Source organism: Loxodonta africana, chromosome 6 (assembly GCF_030014295.1).
Source record: "Loxodonta africana isolate mLoxAfr1 chromosome 6, mLoxAfr1.hap2, whole genome shotgun sequence".
Lineage (NCBI taxonomy): Eukaryota > Metazoa > Chordata > Mammalia > Proboscidea > Elephantidae > Loxodonta > Loxodonta africana.
The window spans coordinates 21702123-21714962 of record NC_087347.1 but is presented as its reverse complement, the minus strand read 5'-3'; the positions used below and the strand labels follow the sequence as shown (position 1 = coordinate 21714962).

Here is a 12840-nt window from a genome sequence, read left to right as displayed (position 1 = left end):
TGTAAGATGTAGTCTTGCCATCCTTGCTTCTAAGGAGCGTTCTGGTTGTACTCTTTCCAAGACAGATTTGTTCATTCTTTTAGCAGTCCATGGTATATTCAATATTTGCTAACACCCACAATTCAAAGGCATCAATTCTTCTTCAGTATTCCTCATTCATTGTCTAGTTTTCATATGTATATGATGCAGTTGAAAATATCATGGCTTGGGTCAGGTGCACATTAGTCTTCAAGGTGACGTCTTTGGTTTTCAACACTTTAAAGAGGTCTTTTGCAGCAGCAGATTTACCCAATGCAATGTGTTGTTTGATTTCTTAACTGCTGCTTCCATGGCTGTTGATTGTGGATCCAAGTAAAATGAAATCTTTGACAACTTCAATCTTTCCTCCATTTATCATGACGTTGCTCATTGGTCCAGCTGTGAGGATTTTTGTTTTCTTTATGTTGAGGTGCAATCCATACTGAAGGCCGTGGTCTTTGATCTTCATCAGTAAGTGCTTCAAGTCCTCTTCACTTTCAGCAAGCAAGGTTGTATCATCTGTGTAACGCAGATTGTTGAGTCTTCCTCCAAACCCGATGCCCCGTTCTTCTTCATATAGTCCAGCTTCTCGGATTATTTGCTCAGCATACAGATTGAATAGCTATGGTGAAGGGATACAATCCTGATGGACACCTTTCCTGACTTCAAACCACAGTATCCAGTAGGTCTACGGTGGGAGGGGGAAATACTGAGCTCTGTGTTTTGGGAAAGCATCCTAGATTTGAATCTCTACGTAGGAATCAGAATTGCTGCCTTAGTATGTCAAGGGTCTCCTGACTATTTTATTATAGCAAGAATGGATGTAAGGCAGAAAAAGAATGAAGTAAAAGGAGAGAGCAGAAATGATGAGGAGAAAAGCTAAGAAAGTTTCATTGAGGCACAAAGATGGATTCAGAAATATTTCCGATGCAAAGGACTTCAGATGTTTAAGTCACAAGAACATAGTAGGTCTATATCCCACTCTTCTGAGCCCTGGCTCAGAGTTTCACATTTAGTGTGCTTTGAAGGTAAACTAAGGCAACTCAGATCCCAGCTCAGGTAGGAAGTAGGGTGGGGGTGGATAGGCAGGAGGTTCTAACTTTTGGAGCTCTGACCCTCGAAGCCAAGAGAGTTCTGGTTCTTCTATTCTGTCCTTGGCAGGATGGTGTGGGAGAGTGGAAACTCACACCCCAACCACCAGAAGAACTTGGAGGTCTGGAGGCTGACTGAGGAGGGGACCTCATCACCAATCCTGGCAACTGGGCAGGGAAGCAAACAGAGACATAGTAGCTGTGTCCCTAGTGTGAGCACACACATCAGGCACATCCCGGATGCTGTAGGTGTTACCCTCTCTGAAAGTTTTGCCTCATAGGAGTCATTTGACTAGACTAATGTGGAGTAGGCATGCTGAGTTTCCCAGGAGATGCCTACAGTGGAATGATGCCCTCGAAGAACATCAACAGAAAAGTGAAGCAAGCGGAAAAGTTCCCTGGATTAACTCTTTGGTCTGAGGGTAAAATATATAATTGATAAAGTTTGAAGAATTTGTTCCTGAAAGAGCATTTAAAATCAATATGTAATAAAATTGAAATGGTTTTGATTTAAAGGAAACAAAAGTCTTGAATTTCCATTGGCAGATTCTGTATGTTCACATTGTTTCCCATTAAAGGTGTTGGATTTCTTTTAACCTTTATTTTATGGATTGAATTGTGCCCTTCAAAATACATGTCAACTTGGCTATGCCATGACTCTCATTATCACACAATTATACTCCATTTTGTGATCTGATGTAATTGCCCTATGTTTTGTAAATCCTAACCAGAGTGGTTAAGAGCTGGACTGCTAAGTGAAAGGTCTATAGTTCAAATCCACCAGCTGCTCCTTGGAAACTGTATTTTACTCTGTCCTACAGGTTGCTGAGAGTTGGAATCAACTTGAGGACAATGGGTTTTTAACCTCCATGATGTTAATAAAGCAGGATTAGAGGCAGTAATGTCAATGAGGCAGGATACAATCTATAGGATTAAGTTGTATCTTGAGTCAATCTCTTTTGAGATATAAAGGAGTTAAAACAATCAAGCAGAGAGAGGGACCTCCTACCACCAAGAAAAAAGATCCAGGAGCAGAGTTTGTCCTTTGCACCTGGGTTCCCTGCACTGAAAGCATCTTAGACCCAGAGGAAGATTGATGGCAGGACATGTGGTGATCTCCAAGGAATGTCAAGCCCTTGGATGTTGAATGGAGATAAGAACCTTTCTCAAGAGCTGACAGAGAAAGCCTTCCCCTAGAGATAGCATGCCGAATTTAGGCTTCTCATCTCAAAAACTGAGAGAGAATAAATTTCTCTTTGTTAAAGCCATCCACTTGTGTTATTTCTTTTACAGCAGCACTCAATAAATAAGACACCATTCACATTATTTTCTCCTGTTCTGTTATGGAAAAAGGTGGACATTTGAGATAGATCTTCATGGAACAGAACAGAGCAGGAAGAGATGAAAGCCAGTGTTTCCATCTCATTAGAATCAATGTCAACATAGTGCCATGGCTGAGGACCACAATTATTTGACGAACTTGTAACCTGACCATACACACACCAGCAAATTTTCATTAGACCTTAAACTAGACCAAGCCAGGTTTGGCAGACCACCTATGTGGAGAAGGGCCATTTATGACCACTAATTGGTTTCAGCAGAGGGCACAGCAACAGGTAGAATGAATCAAAAAGAAAACCAGCACCCGGGCCCTATTCTGAAGCAAAAGATCCAACAAGAACCATATCACCTCCTGTTTCCTGGCTGCCTTCTAGAATGTTCCCTCCCCAGTACACCTGTGTGGCCACCATCTTGCTGCCCAAATCACATGTAAGCCCTGGTTCCCCATTGCCCAGCGAGCTTAATCTGAGGAACTTCGTTCCAACTCCTTGCTCTGCACACTGCAAAGAAGTTACTTTCTCTTTCTCAAAGACATGTGTCCAGATAATTGGCAAGTCTGAGCACACCAGACAAAGACCCACATTCTAGGTTTGGTAACAATTCTGGCACCAAATGTGGGGCCCTATCTGGAGCCCAGAGCACCCTGGACCATGAGCAGAAACTCCATTGACAGTACACAGCAAGCCTCTTCTTAGAAAGGATTGGGTGGGTTTCCTAAATGTGACCAAGGCAGTAACCAGTCTGAGATGCTTTCACTTTGAGAATTAGAAACTAACTCTGGTATGGACCTCTACTAGGTAAGTGTCCTAAGAATTTCTCTTGTTAAGTGTAAGTGATTGGGATTGGAGGTGGGGAGGTATCCGGAGGACTGAAGTAGGACAAAAACATCCCCATTAGGGGGGATTGAAGCCCTGCTAAGTTCACCTTGATTACTCCCCCACTCCCCCTAGCTGAGGGCAGAGAATGGGCAGCATAGTTTATGGTGGTTGATTTTTGTTAGTTTCTGAGTGTGTGTGTGTGTGTGAGTGAGTGAGTGAAATACGGGAAACCAAGCTAGTATACTTTTATTGGTACTCTTTGTTTTTTATGTTGGTTCTAATTACTGTTTGGGGTCACTTAACTATGTCAAAAGAGAGGAAAAATAGGATGAAATCCCCTATGGACAAACCTTTTTATCTCTCTAGCAAAATAAAAACCTACAAAAACAGTGTAAGCTAATGGTGCAGGGCAGAAAAGTCCTACCTGGAGAGGTCTGGCCAAAGCCAGGCCAGATAAAAGAGATGCTGCATGTACATGGGAAAGCAAGGTACGGAAAAGAGAAGACAAATCTGGAGCGTTTTTTAGAAGGTTATGTGGTTGATTATACATTACAGGGAGCATGTAACTCTGCCTTCAGCCAATACTTAATTGTAAACGGTAAAGGGGGAACTAGGATTTGCCTGAGAGAAACACAGGCTTTTTGTTTATAGAGTGGGAGGTTAGGTCAAAAAAACTGAGCCCCATCCAAATTTGCATTTATCTGTACCCCTTCCACCTGGAGGTGTAGGCCCGGTTCTTAGCTCTGCAGCCACTACCCCTGTGGAGGAACTCTCCACCACCCCTATGGTGAATTGCTGACATGTCCCTCATGAGTCAGAAACTCTAGGTCCTGCCTAGGGAATAGTTTTCCCATAAAACATCTGTACTGGGGTGCAATTTGGCTAGGGATGGACCCAAGTATCCTCAGGGCAATTTCTACTGAGACTAATGCCTGCAAGACTGGGTCACAACAGACAACCTAGAGGGCTGAAATCTAAAGGAAACAAAGATGGTCTTATAACAGGCATGCTAAGAGGCTGCAGGCTGCATTACCTCAACCCTCAAAATGGTATTAGACTCCTGGCAGCCCAGGTTGTACCTGCCACAGAGATCAGCTGGGCGCTGGACAGCTAGAACATTATTAAAAACAAAAAGAGGCCTCAAAATAGAAGAGCCTTAGAAAAATTCAGGATGTAAAACAAGACCCCAAGGAAAATCTCTCCAGCTTCCTAGAATGGGCATACGAAGCATACTGGCAGTTTACTGATATAAATCCTGAAGACCCAGAGAATGCCAGGGTAATAAATACGATCCTCATCAACCCACATCATGAGGTAGGAACTTCAAAAGTTAGAAGGAGGTCTAGGAATGAATATTTCACAACTTGTTGATATTGCCTTTAAGGTCTTTAATAATTGGGACCATGTACAAGGAAAAAGGTCACACTCCTGGCAGCAGCTCTCAGAGGTAACACAACACCCAGGCAGGCCTCATGCAGGTTAAGTCCTCATGGGCCCTGAAAGGGCCAGTGGCTAGCCCAAAGTCCCCTAAAGCTAGGCCCTATACAGTGTGCCTATTGCAAAAAAGGAGGCCACTAAAAAGGAGAGTGCCTCTTCTGGCCAGCCCAGTCTGACCCGGCAACTCATAACACAGCTCTTGAAGCTGTCTGCCAATGACCCATCTGATGGGGCCCAGACACTTCCCTGAAACCCACAAGGAGCCCAGGTTGCCATAACAGTGGAAGGACAACTTACTGACACAACAGACTAAAGAGATGGAGAACATGACCCCTGCTATTGTTCTAGGCACGCAGGGGACCCTCTAGTAACTACAGGTAGGGACAAGTCTATACTCTCAGCCCTCGTCAGGCTTCTTTGGCAGAGCAGAAAGTAGGCAAACATAGGCAAAGGCCACACAAAGCATCAGGGCCTGGTGAGACAGTCACCACTCTTACCTCACCCCAAACGCTGGGAGGCCCATGACAGCAAAGAACATCTCGGCTGGTGGAACTGGAGGAACGAAAGCCTACTAGAGATGCCTTTTGTGAATAATGTATCATGGTCAACAGAGGTGGCATCTGTACACTGATCCTGGCACCAGACCTAATCTTCAGCTACCAGAAAACCCCCAATGCACTGAATGTGATATAAACAGAGCTTGTGAATGGAGCTTTGCCCTTAATAACAGCAGAAGATGGGAAGTTGTACAATTCCCAAGGACAGGTGTTAATATCAGGACACCTGATACACCCAATAATAAAGGCAGCTCATAAGAGCACACATTATGGTTGTGAAGTCATGTTTCAGGGGCTAGCCTAAGTGTTTAAATGGCCTATTATACAGAACACTATCCAGAAAGTAGTGAACAACCGAAAAACAGGCCCACCACCTCCTATGCCTGGGGCACGACCCCATGGAACTGGGCCCAGAGAAGACTGGCAAGTGGACTTTAAAAGCAATAAAGAAGGAGCTTTTGTATCCAAAGTTAGGACATTTAGGAATCTGATGGAAGCTACATGCTCCCTGGAGATCACAGTAACTGCCACCTTGACTGTGTGTTTAAAAGGTCTCATTAGAAACCTAAGCTTGTGTGAGAAATGTGGGCGAATACTTGTATTCTAAGAGACCAGCCTGCCCTGGATCAAGCTGCTACATTGCCCTGTTGAGAGTCCAGGTGGCCCCTAAAAACAGGCTCCAATTGAGCCCTTATGAAATGCTGTATGGGAGACCATTCCTTAAGACAGCCTGGAGATGTAGTGCTTAAGATGATCCTTGAGTAGTCCAGGATATTAGTATTTCCAGATATCTTAAATAAAGGTTCTATTTCAGTCTCCTGGGCTGGGAGTGAGGCCGACTTACATTTCAGTGGTTATTGGCATGTGTTCTGCTTATACAAGGTGATTTCCTTTGCTTCTCCTAGCACCTAAGCAACTTTTATTGGCCTTTCTCTTTGCCCTCCTAAATCTTAGGGGAGGAGCAAGGTTGCAGGAGCCTGTGGTACTTGTGGTCAATTAGTCCTTTGGACTAATCTTTCCCTTGTGTCCTTGGTTTTAAGTCTTCTTTGCCTAGTAACCCCAGGAGCTAATCATTCCTTGTCTGTTCTTAGGTGCCTAAAACTCAGCCCCATGTTAGCAGGCACTAGCCAGATGAGTCACTGACCCTTGTTTCTTAAGATTAAGGAATTGCTACAATTTAATGGAGAATTGTAACCTGACCCTGCAAATATCAGTAAATTTTCATTAGTCCTTAAACTATCCCAAGCTAGATTTGGCCCACCTCATATGCTCAGAAGGGCCAGCTGGGACCACTAATTGACTTAAACAGTGGACACGTTAACAGGTGGAACGGATCAGAAGGAAAATCAGCACCTGGACCCTTTTCTGAAGTAAGAGGTCCAACAAGACCATGTCACCTCCTGTTTCCTGGCTGCCTTCTAGAATGCCCACTCCCTAGTACACCTGCACAGCTACCACATTGCTGCCCAAATCACACACAAGCCATGCTTCCCCGCAGCTTGCACAGCCTGATCTGAGGAACTTCATCTCAGTTCCTTGCTCTGCAAATTGCAATAAAGTTACTTTCTCAAAGACCACTGTCCAGATAATTCACAAGCCTGAGCATGCCAGACAAGGATCCACCTTGTAGGTAACAAACTTACGGTCACAGCCTTGAAATTCCTATGGTGCAGTTATACTCTGCAAGCAAGGGGTCAACATAAGTCAGAATCAACTCCCAGGCAACAAAAAACAACAGCAAGTCTGCAGAAACAGAATTTTTTAATTTGACTGTTAACTCAAATGATCTTTACTATCCACAAAACAGAAATTTAAGGGACTATCACCCCTGCTGGTGAATTATTCATCATCAGAATTTAGTATCTGAGAGGCAAAAAGAGGTGAGTATAGTTATGAAAACCATATGGATCACAACTGTCCAATTTGCATTGATCATGGAGATGGCACAGGACCTATCAGCACTTCCTTTGGGCACAAGTTCCACATAAGTCAAAGGCAGATGACGACAATAACAAGGTTAATATAAGAAATTCAAGCAAAATCGTGTTTCCTCCCAGCAAATTCTCTGATTGTTCCAGAACTTCCCCTCACCCATTCTTCAATATCTAGCCTGGTATGATATTAAACTTTAGGCCGTCACTATCTCCTTTTTTCCCCTCTAGCCTAAGTGCCATTAAGAGTAAAACACGTGATGCTTTTGGACACCTGTCTCCCATTGCATATATTGTTCTATTATTCTAGGTAAAGAAACAAATGGCACTGTTTATCCTTTATTTATAGCTTATCTAGTTTTCCCAAATTCACTTTCCTGGGGATTCTACTACTTTCAGAAAAGAACTTCCACAGCACCATGGATCTGATGATCTTAAACAAAAAAGACTTCCTTATTCAACTTGGTGGAAAAAAATCTAAATGTAAAAACACTTTTGTTCAGTTCCTGAAATGTTCTAATACCACACTATGTTTTTTAGTTCAAACCCTGTGGAAAACTTCACCCTTCTTTGGTTCATGGAAATGGCAAGATTTGTCCTCAGGGCATCCCCTCCTTTTTGCCCCCTCTTCTCTGGGGACTTATGTTTTATCCTGCCTCTTGACTGCCCTAGGACCCCAAAGGTGAGACCCACTCTTTCCTGCCATCTGATCTGCACTCCCACCAGACTTAAAACCATCCACAGAGGTCCCAGCCACCCCTCTTATATGATCTAGAAGTTGCTAATATAAATAATATCCAAAAGGAACTAAACTGTTCAAAACATCCCTTTCTTCCCAGGTAAGCAGCCTAAATGTAAGGAAATGACATTGATGGTGTCAATTAATACTATACTATATTTAGGCACAAACGCTCAAACACAAAAAACCAATCCACTTACTTGTAATCGAATATAAGCCTACTGTGGTAATCTGGGAGTAACAGCATCGCCATAACGAAACCATAAGCTTGTTTCACTGCTTCCAGGCATTCGCTGTTATGAGTGTCTACAGTTCTGTAAATTACTTCAAAGTACTCTAAGAGTGCAAAAAAAGAAAAAAAAAGTCACTGCAATTAGTATAGTTTAATTGTAGCCATTTATAAAATGTAATTATTTCAAGTTTCCAATTACCTCTGTTTTATAATATGACAGTTAAAAACTGTAAAATTACAGATTTTGCCAGATTGCCAAGAAAAGTCACTAGTAAACAGAGACTTATAACCATGCTCTGAAAATCCAGATCTACTCATAAACTGGGACATGGTTTTAGTCTTTAAAAGAGGTAGGGAGAGACATGCCTCAGTTTTACAGCTTTCAGATTTATTGAACCAGATAAGATCCTATCAAGTTTACAGAAACATGAAATAGAATGACGACTAAATATTTGTTTACCTTTGAAAAGTTTAAATATTAAAGGAAAATTTGGCCAGCACATCAAATGCATATTCTTTGGGAGAGGGGGATTGTTTTTGTTTTTTCAAGAAAAACTTATATAAGTAGAAATTTTATGCTTTACTCATTTTAATGGGAACATGTATGGAGAGGCACAGGTAGTCGGAAGGAAAACTGAAAAGCAACTTCAAAATAGGCAAGTTTTCTCGTACAAAAATCCAGAGCTTTACTTTTTGGAAATAGCCAAAGTATAAATGTTTTCACTATCAAATCGAGGGCTAAGGATTACCATATCATTTCCACCCATTAAGAGACTATCAACAATCATATAGCTGCATATATGGATACCAAACAGCAACAGTGAATATCCTAAGAGTCTTTTTCATAGAACTTTATCATATGGGGAGGAAATAGGCTCAAGTCGAATGCTGCTATGTTATTGGCCCACCTTTTTCAAGGTAATCGCTGGCTTATAGATACTCTTGTCATTATAAATATATTATATTTATATAATATATAAGGGAAAAAATGCTGCAGAGTCAATTTTGACTCATAGCGACCACATAGGAGAGAGTAGAACCGTCCCATAAGGTTTCCAAGGAGCAGCCGCTGGGTTCCAGTTGCCCATCTTCACGTTAGCAGCCAATTTCTTAACTCCTGCACCACCAGGGCTCCATATACACATAAAAACAATCCATATACACATACAAACCAAAAAAAAAAAAAAAACTGCTACCACGAAGTCGATTCTGACTCATAGCGACCCTATAGGACAGAGAAGAACTGCCCCATAGAGTTTCCAAGAAGTGCCTGCCGGATTCGAACTTTCGACCCCTTGGTTAGCAGCCGCAGTACTTAACCACTACGTAGCCAGTGTTCTCATTAGAAACCATGCGGGCAGTTCTACACTGTCCAATAGGGTATACACATATTTACACCATAAAAACCAAATCAGCTGCCGTCAAATCTATTTCAACCGGTAGCAACCCTTTAGGCCAGAGTAGAACTGCCCCCCAGGGTGTTCAAGGAGCAGCTGGTGGATTCCAAACGCCGACTTTTTGGTCGGCAGCAGCCTAAGTTCTTAACTTCACCAGCAGGGCTCCGCATATAGATATACTCACCATTAAAATTAACTTTTGCTTGGATCATTGCACTGCTGCTCACTGCTGCAGCAAACAGGTTGGGGTGCTTTATCCTGGACCACACTGCCAGGGCGCCCCCATAGCCGCCACCAAATACAACCCACTTGTTTTCGGTGAAGTTCATTGACCGTGCGATAACAGTCCGGAATTCGGCAATGTCAGCCACGGCTTGCCTGCTGCTGAGGTAGCGCCTGAGGTGCTCAGTGCTCATATTTCTACAATTAAAGTGTAAACACACTCTGTTTGTGGCAAGAATTTAAGGAGAAATTACGTTGTTTAATATCTGTTTGTAAGGTAAAAAGGCGTATTTTCAAAGCATGTGGAGTGTTTATAGCAGATCCAACTTGAAAATGTAATTAGCATAAATTAAGTGATACCCAAACCAAAACCAAACCTGCTGCCATGTGTCGATTTCGACTCATACCGGCCCTATAAGACAGAGTAGAACTGCCCCATAGGGTTTCCAAGGAGTGCCTGGTGGATTACAACTGTTGACCTTTTGGTTAGTAGCAGTAGCTCTTAACCACTACACCAAGGTTTCCAATTTGAGTAATAGTGACAGTAAACGCAGAAAGTAGCAATAATTGCTAGTATTTGTTTCATTTTAGTTATGTCATTTCCTCCTCACCTCTTTGAAGGAGCTTCATATGCCTTTCAATACCCATATGGTGTCCTTTTTCTAAACGCTGAAGTGAACCCCAACTTTCAAATTATCATCCTGACTCGGAGAGGAGCCATTTTTGAATGGACTAAACTAGGCATTAAGAAAACCCATAGATACTTGTACTGATGCTATTTTCCATTCCTCATTGTTTTCTGCTCCTACATCCAGACAAAGCCTTATCTGAATCAGTGGTAAGAAAGGTAAGAAGAAATTTATTCTTTAATTTTCAATGGTGTGTCTTCCATAATAATGTTTCTTATGAATCCAGCATATTTTTAATCCTTATTACTAAAAGAAAATCTTCCTTCCCCTGCATGATGCTGAAACGACCTGAGCATGTACTTAAAATAAAAGGACATAGAATATTCACAAAGAAGAAATACAAATGGCCAGCAAATATTTAAAAACATTTAACATTTTCTATTATCGAAGCAACTCATATATGCGTATTCGTTCCCTCTGATGAAACTGGCAAAGATTTATTTTTGTCCTCAGTGTTGACATGGATGTGATGAGGCCTACTCTCATCTGCTCCCCTAGTGGAATTATCAAGTGGTAGAATCTTTCTGGAAGCAATTTGTCTTCCTATGCTAAGGGCTTCAAGAAGCAAATGGTTGCCCTTGGCTCAGCAATTCTATGCTGAGAAGCTACAGCAGAACCTGCTAATTCCTCCCTGATATTCACTCTCCCTTTCAGCTTTAGGTTATTATAACCCTCTATTTTAACTGGACACACGACTGCCCAGAATAAGCACCGCATTTCCCAGCAACCATTTCACCAGATGCGGACTTGCTGATTAAGTTCAAACCATTGAGATGTAACTGGAAAATTGTAGATAAGATTTAGTGAAACACAAAATCTTAGAATTTCTCCCACTTTCTAAGAGCAAATTTTAGAGCAAATTCTTATATCCTTAGATTCGCCCCCAAGTTGCTCAAAGACCTTACTCTATTGTAGGTTCTTTCTAAAACCCTTTTACTGGGATGCACCACGTGAGGTTATTTGGATAACAAACAAGGTATTTGCTATAATTATATGCTGTAATAAAAGTCATTTCATTCTTGAACAGCAGTTTAGTTTGTTAGAGAGATTAATAAAGAAAGCCCAGACATAAAACTATTTGTAGGTTATCATGGCATCATTAAAACACACACACACACACACACACACACACACACACAGAGAGATCACGTTTTCTAAAGAAGAAATATAGAACTTATGGAATTACTGGAGTGTCACCTCACTACCAAAAGGTAAGTGACATTGAATTTAAAATCACTTTTCTGGAATGACAGCTAGATTAGTGATTAATTAATGATTAAAATTCATATAATTATTCTGTCATGACAAATGGTATCATGAATTATGACTCATATAATAAAGGAATCACTTCACTGACACTAATCATCTTCGCAGGGTTGTAAAAAGCAATCCTTACTTCTTGTTTTAGTGAGAATAAAAGACTTTAACATTAAATCGGATTTTTCACAACCTTTCGAGGCACTTTTTAAACTTCATTCTACTTGCTGGACTTCACGTAGTAAGCAGCTTATAATTTTAAGCAAGTGAGCTAAATAAGTATCTTTCCATTAGTGGGACGGAATTAAAATAGCAGGTGGCAGGAATAAGGTTTTGAGACAAAAGTCTGTCTCCTGTTCTTGCTTCTTTCTCTGCCACTGTAGCCTGAAATTTAATACTACATCCAGTTATCTTTGATGAGTTGTTCAGCAAAAGTATGACCCCTGTTTTAAAGGTGAGAGTAATTTTCATGGTTTAAAATACCTTTGGAGTAGGAAAAAAAAAAAAGTAACAGGTATGCCATATTGCTTAAGCACGTAAAGGAAAATAGTGTTTAAATATAAAATTTATAACATGAGGAATACATTTTACTGAAAAGAAATTTCATATGAATCTTTTTTACCAAAAACATTGCTCCTACCCCCAACCTCCAAGTCCGTTTTTTGTTTTTTCCTTATTTATATTTTCAAATATTCATCTTACTGAAAGTCAAATATATATATAATATATTATATAAATATATATAATATATAATATAGCCTAAATGAAAAAGAGAGAATAGAAATAGCAATGAAAACAACTAGAAAAAGGCAAAGCTTAGACTTACCGTATTGGTTGGCTATCTCCGTAAAATCTATGTTCCAGAAGTATACAGAGGGCACCCAGTCTTTGAGCATATGTAATCCAGGTAAAACTTCTTTTTAACCATTGTATACTGGCAGGCTCATGCCCTTCGATCATTAGAAAAACTGGGCCACCAGGTTTGTAGAAGTCATAATTAACGTAATATTTCTGTGAAAGTAAAAATATTTTTGTATGTCACTAACTCACCAGGCCTTGTGATTTGTTTGTGGTTTCTGATAACTGAATGGCAGCACTTCTTCATGTGTCA

The 12840-nt window shown here is 41.0% G+C and overlaps 1 protein-coding gene across 1 annotated transcript in view; it reads right to left on the bottom strand.

Annotated features, from left to right (window-relative positions):
• Positions 1–12840, bottom strand: part of LOC100668227 (putative serine protease K12H4.7) — a 44062-nt gene that overhangs the window by 28517 nt on the left and 2705 nt on the right. The window contains exons 2-4 of the mRNA XM_023543043.2: positions 12556–12740; positions 9746–9981; positions 8133–8268 (exon numbers count right to left, since the gene is read on the bottom strand). Coding sequence (XP_023398811.2) covers positions 8133–8268; positions 9746–9981; positions 12556–12740 — 557 coding nt within the window. The remainder of the gene's footprint in view (positions 1–8132; positions 8269–9745; positions 9982–12555; positions 12741–12840) is intronic.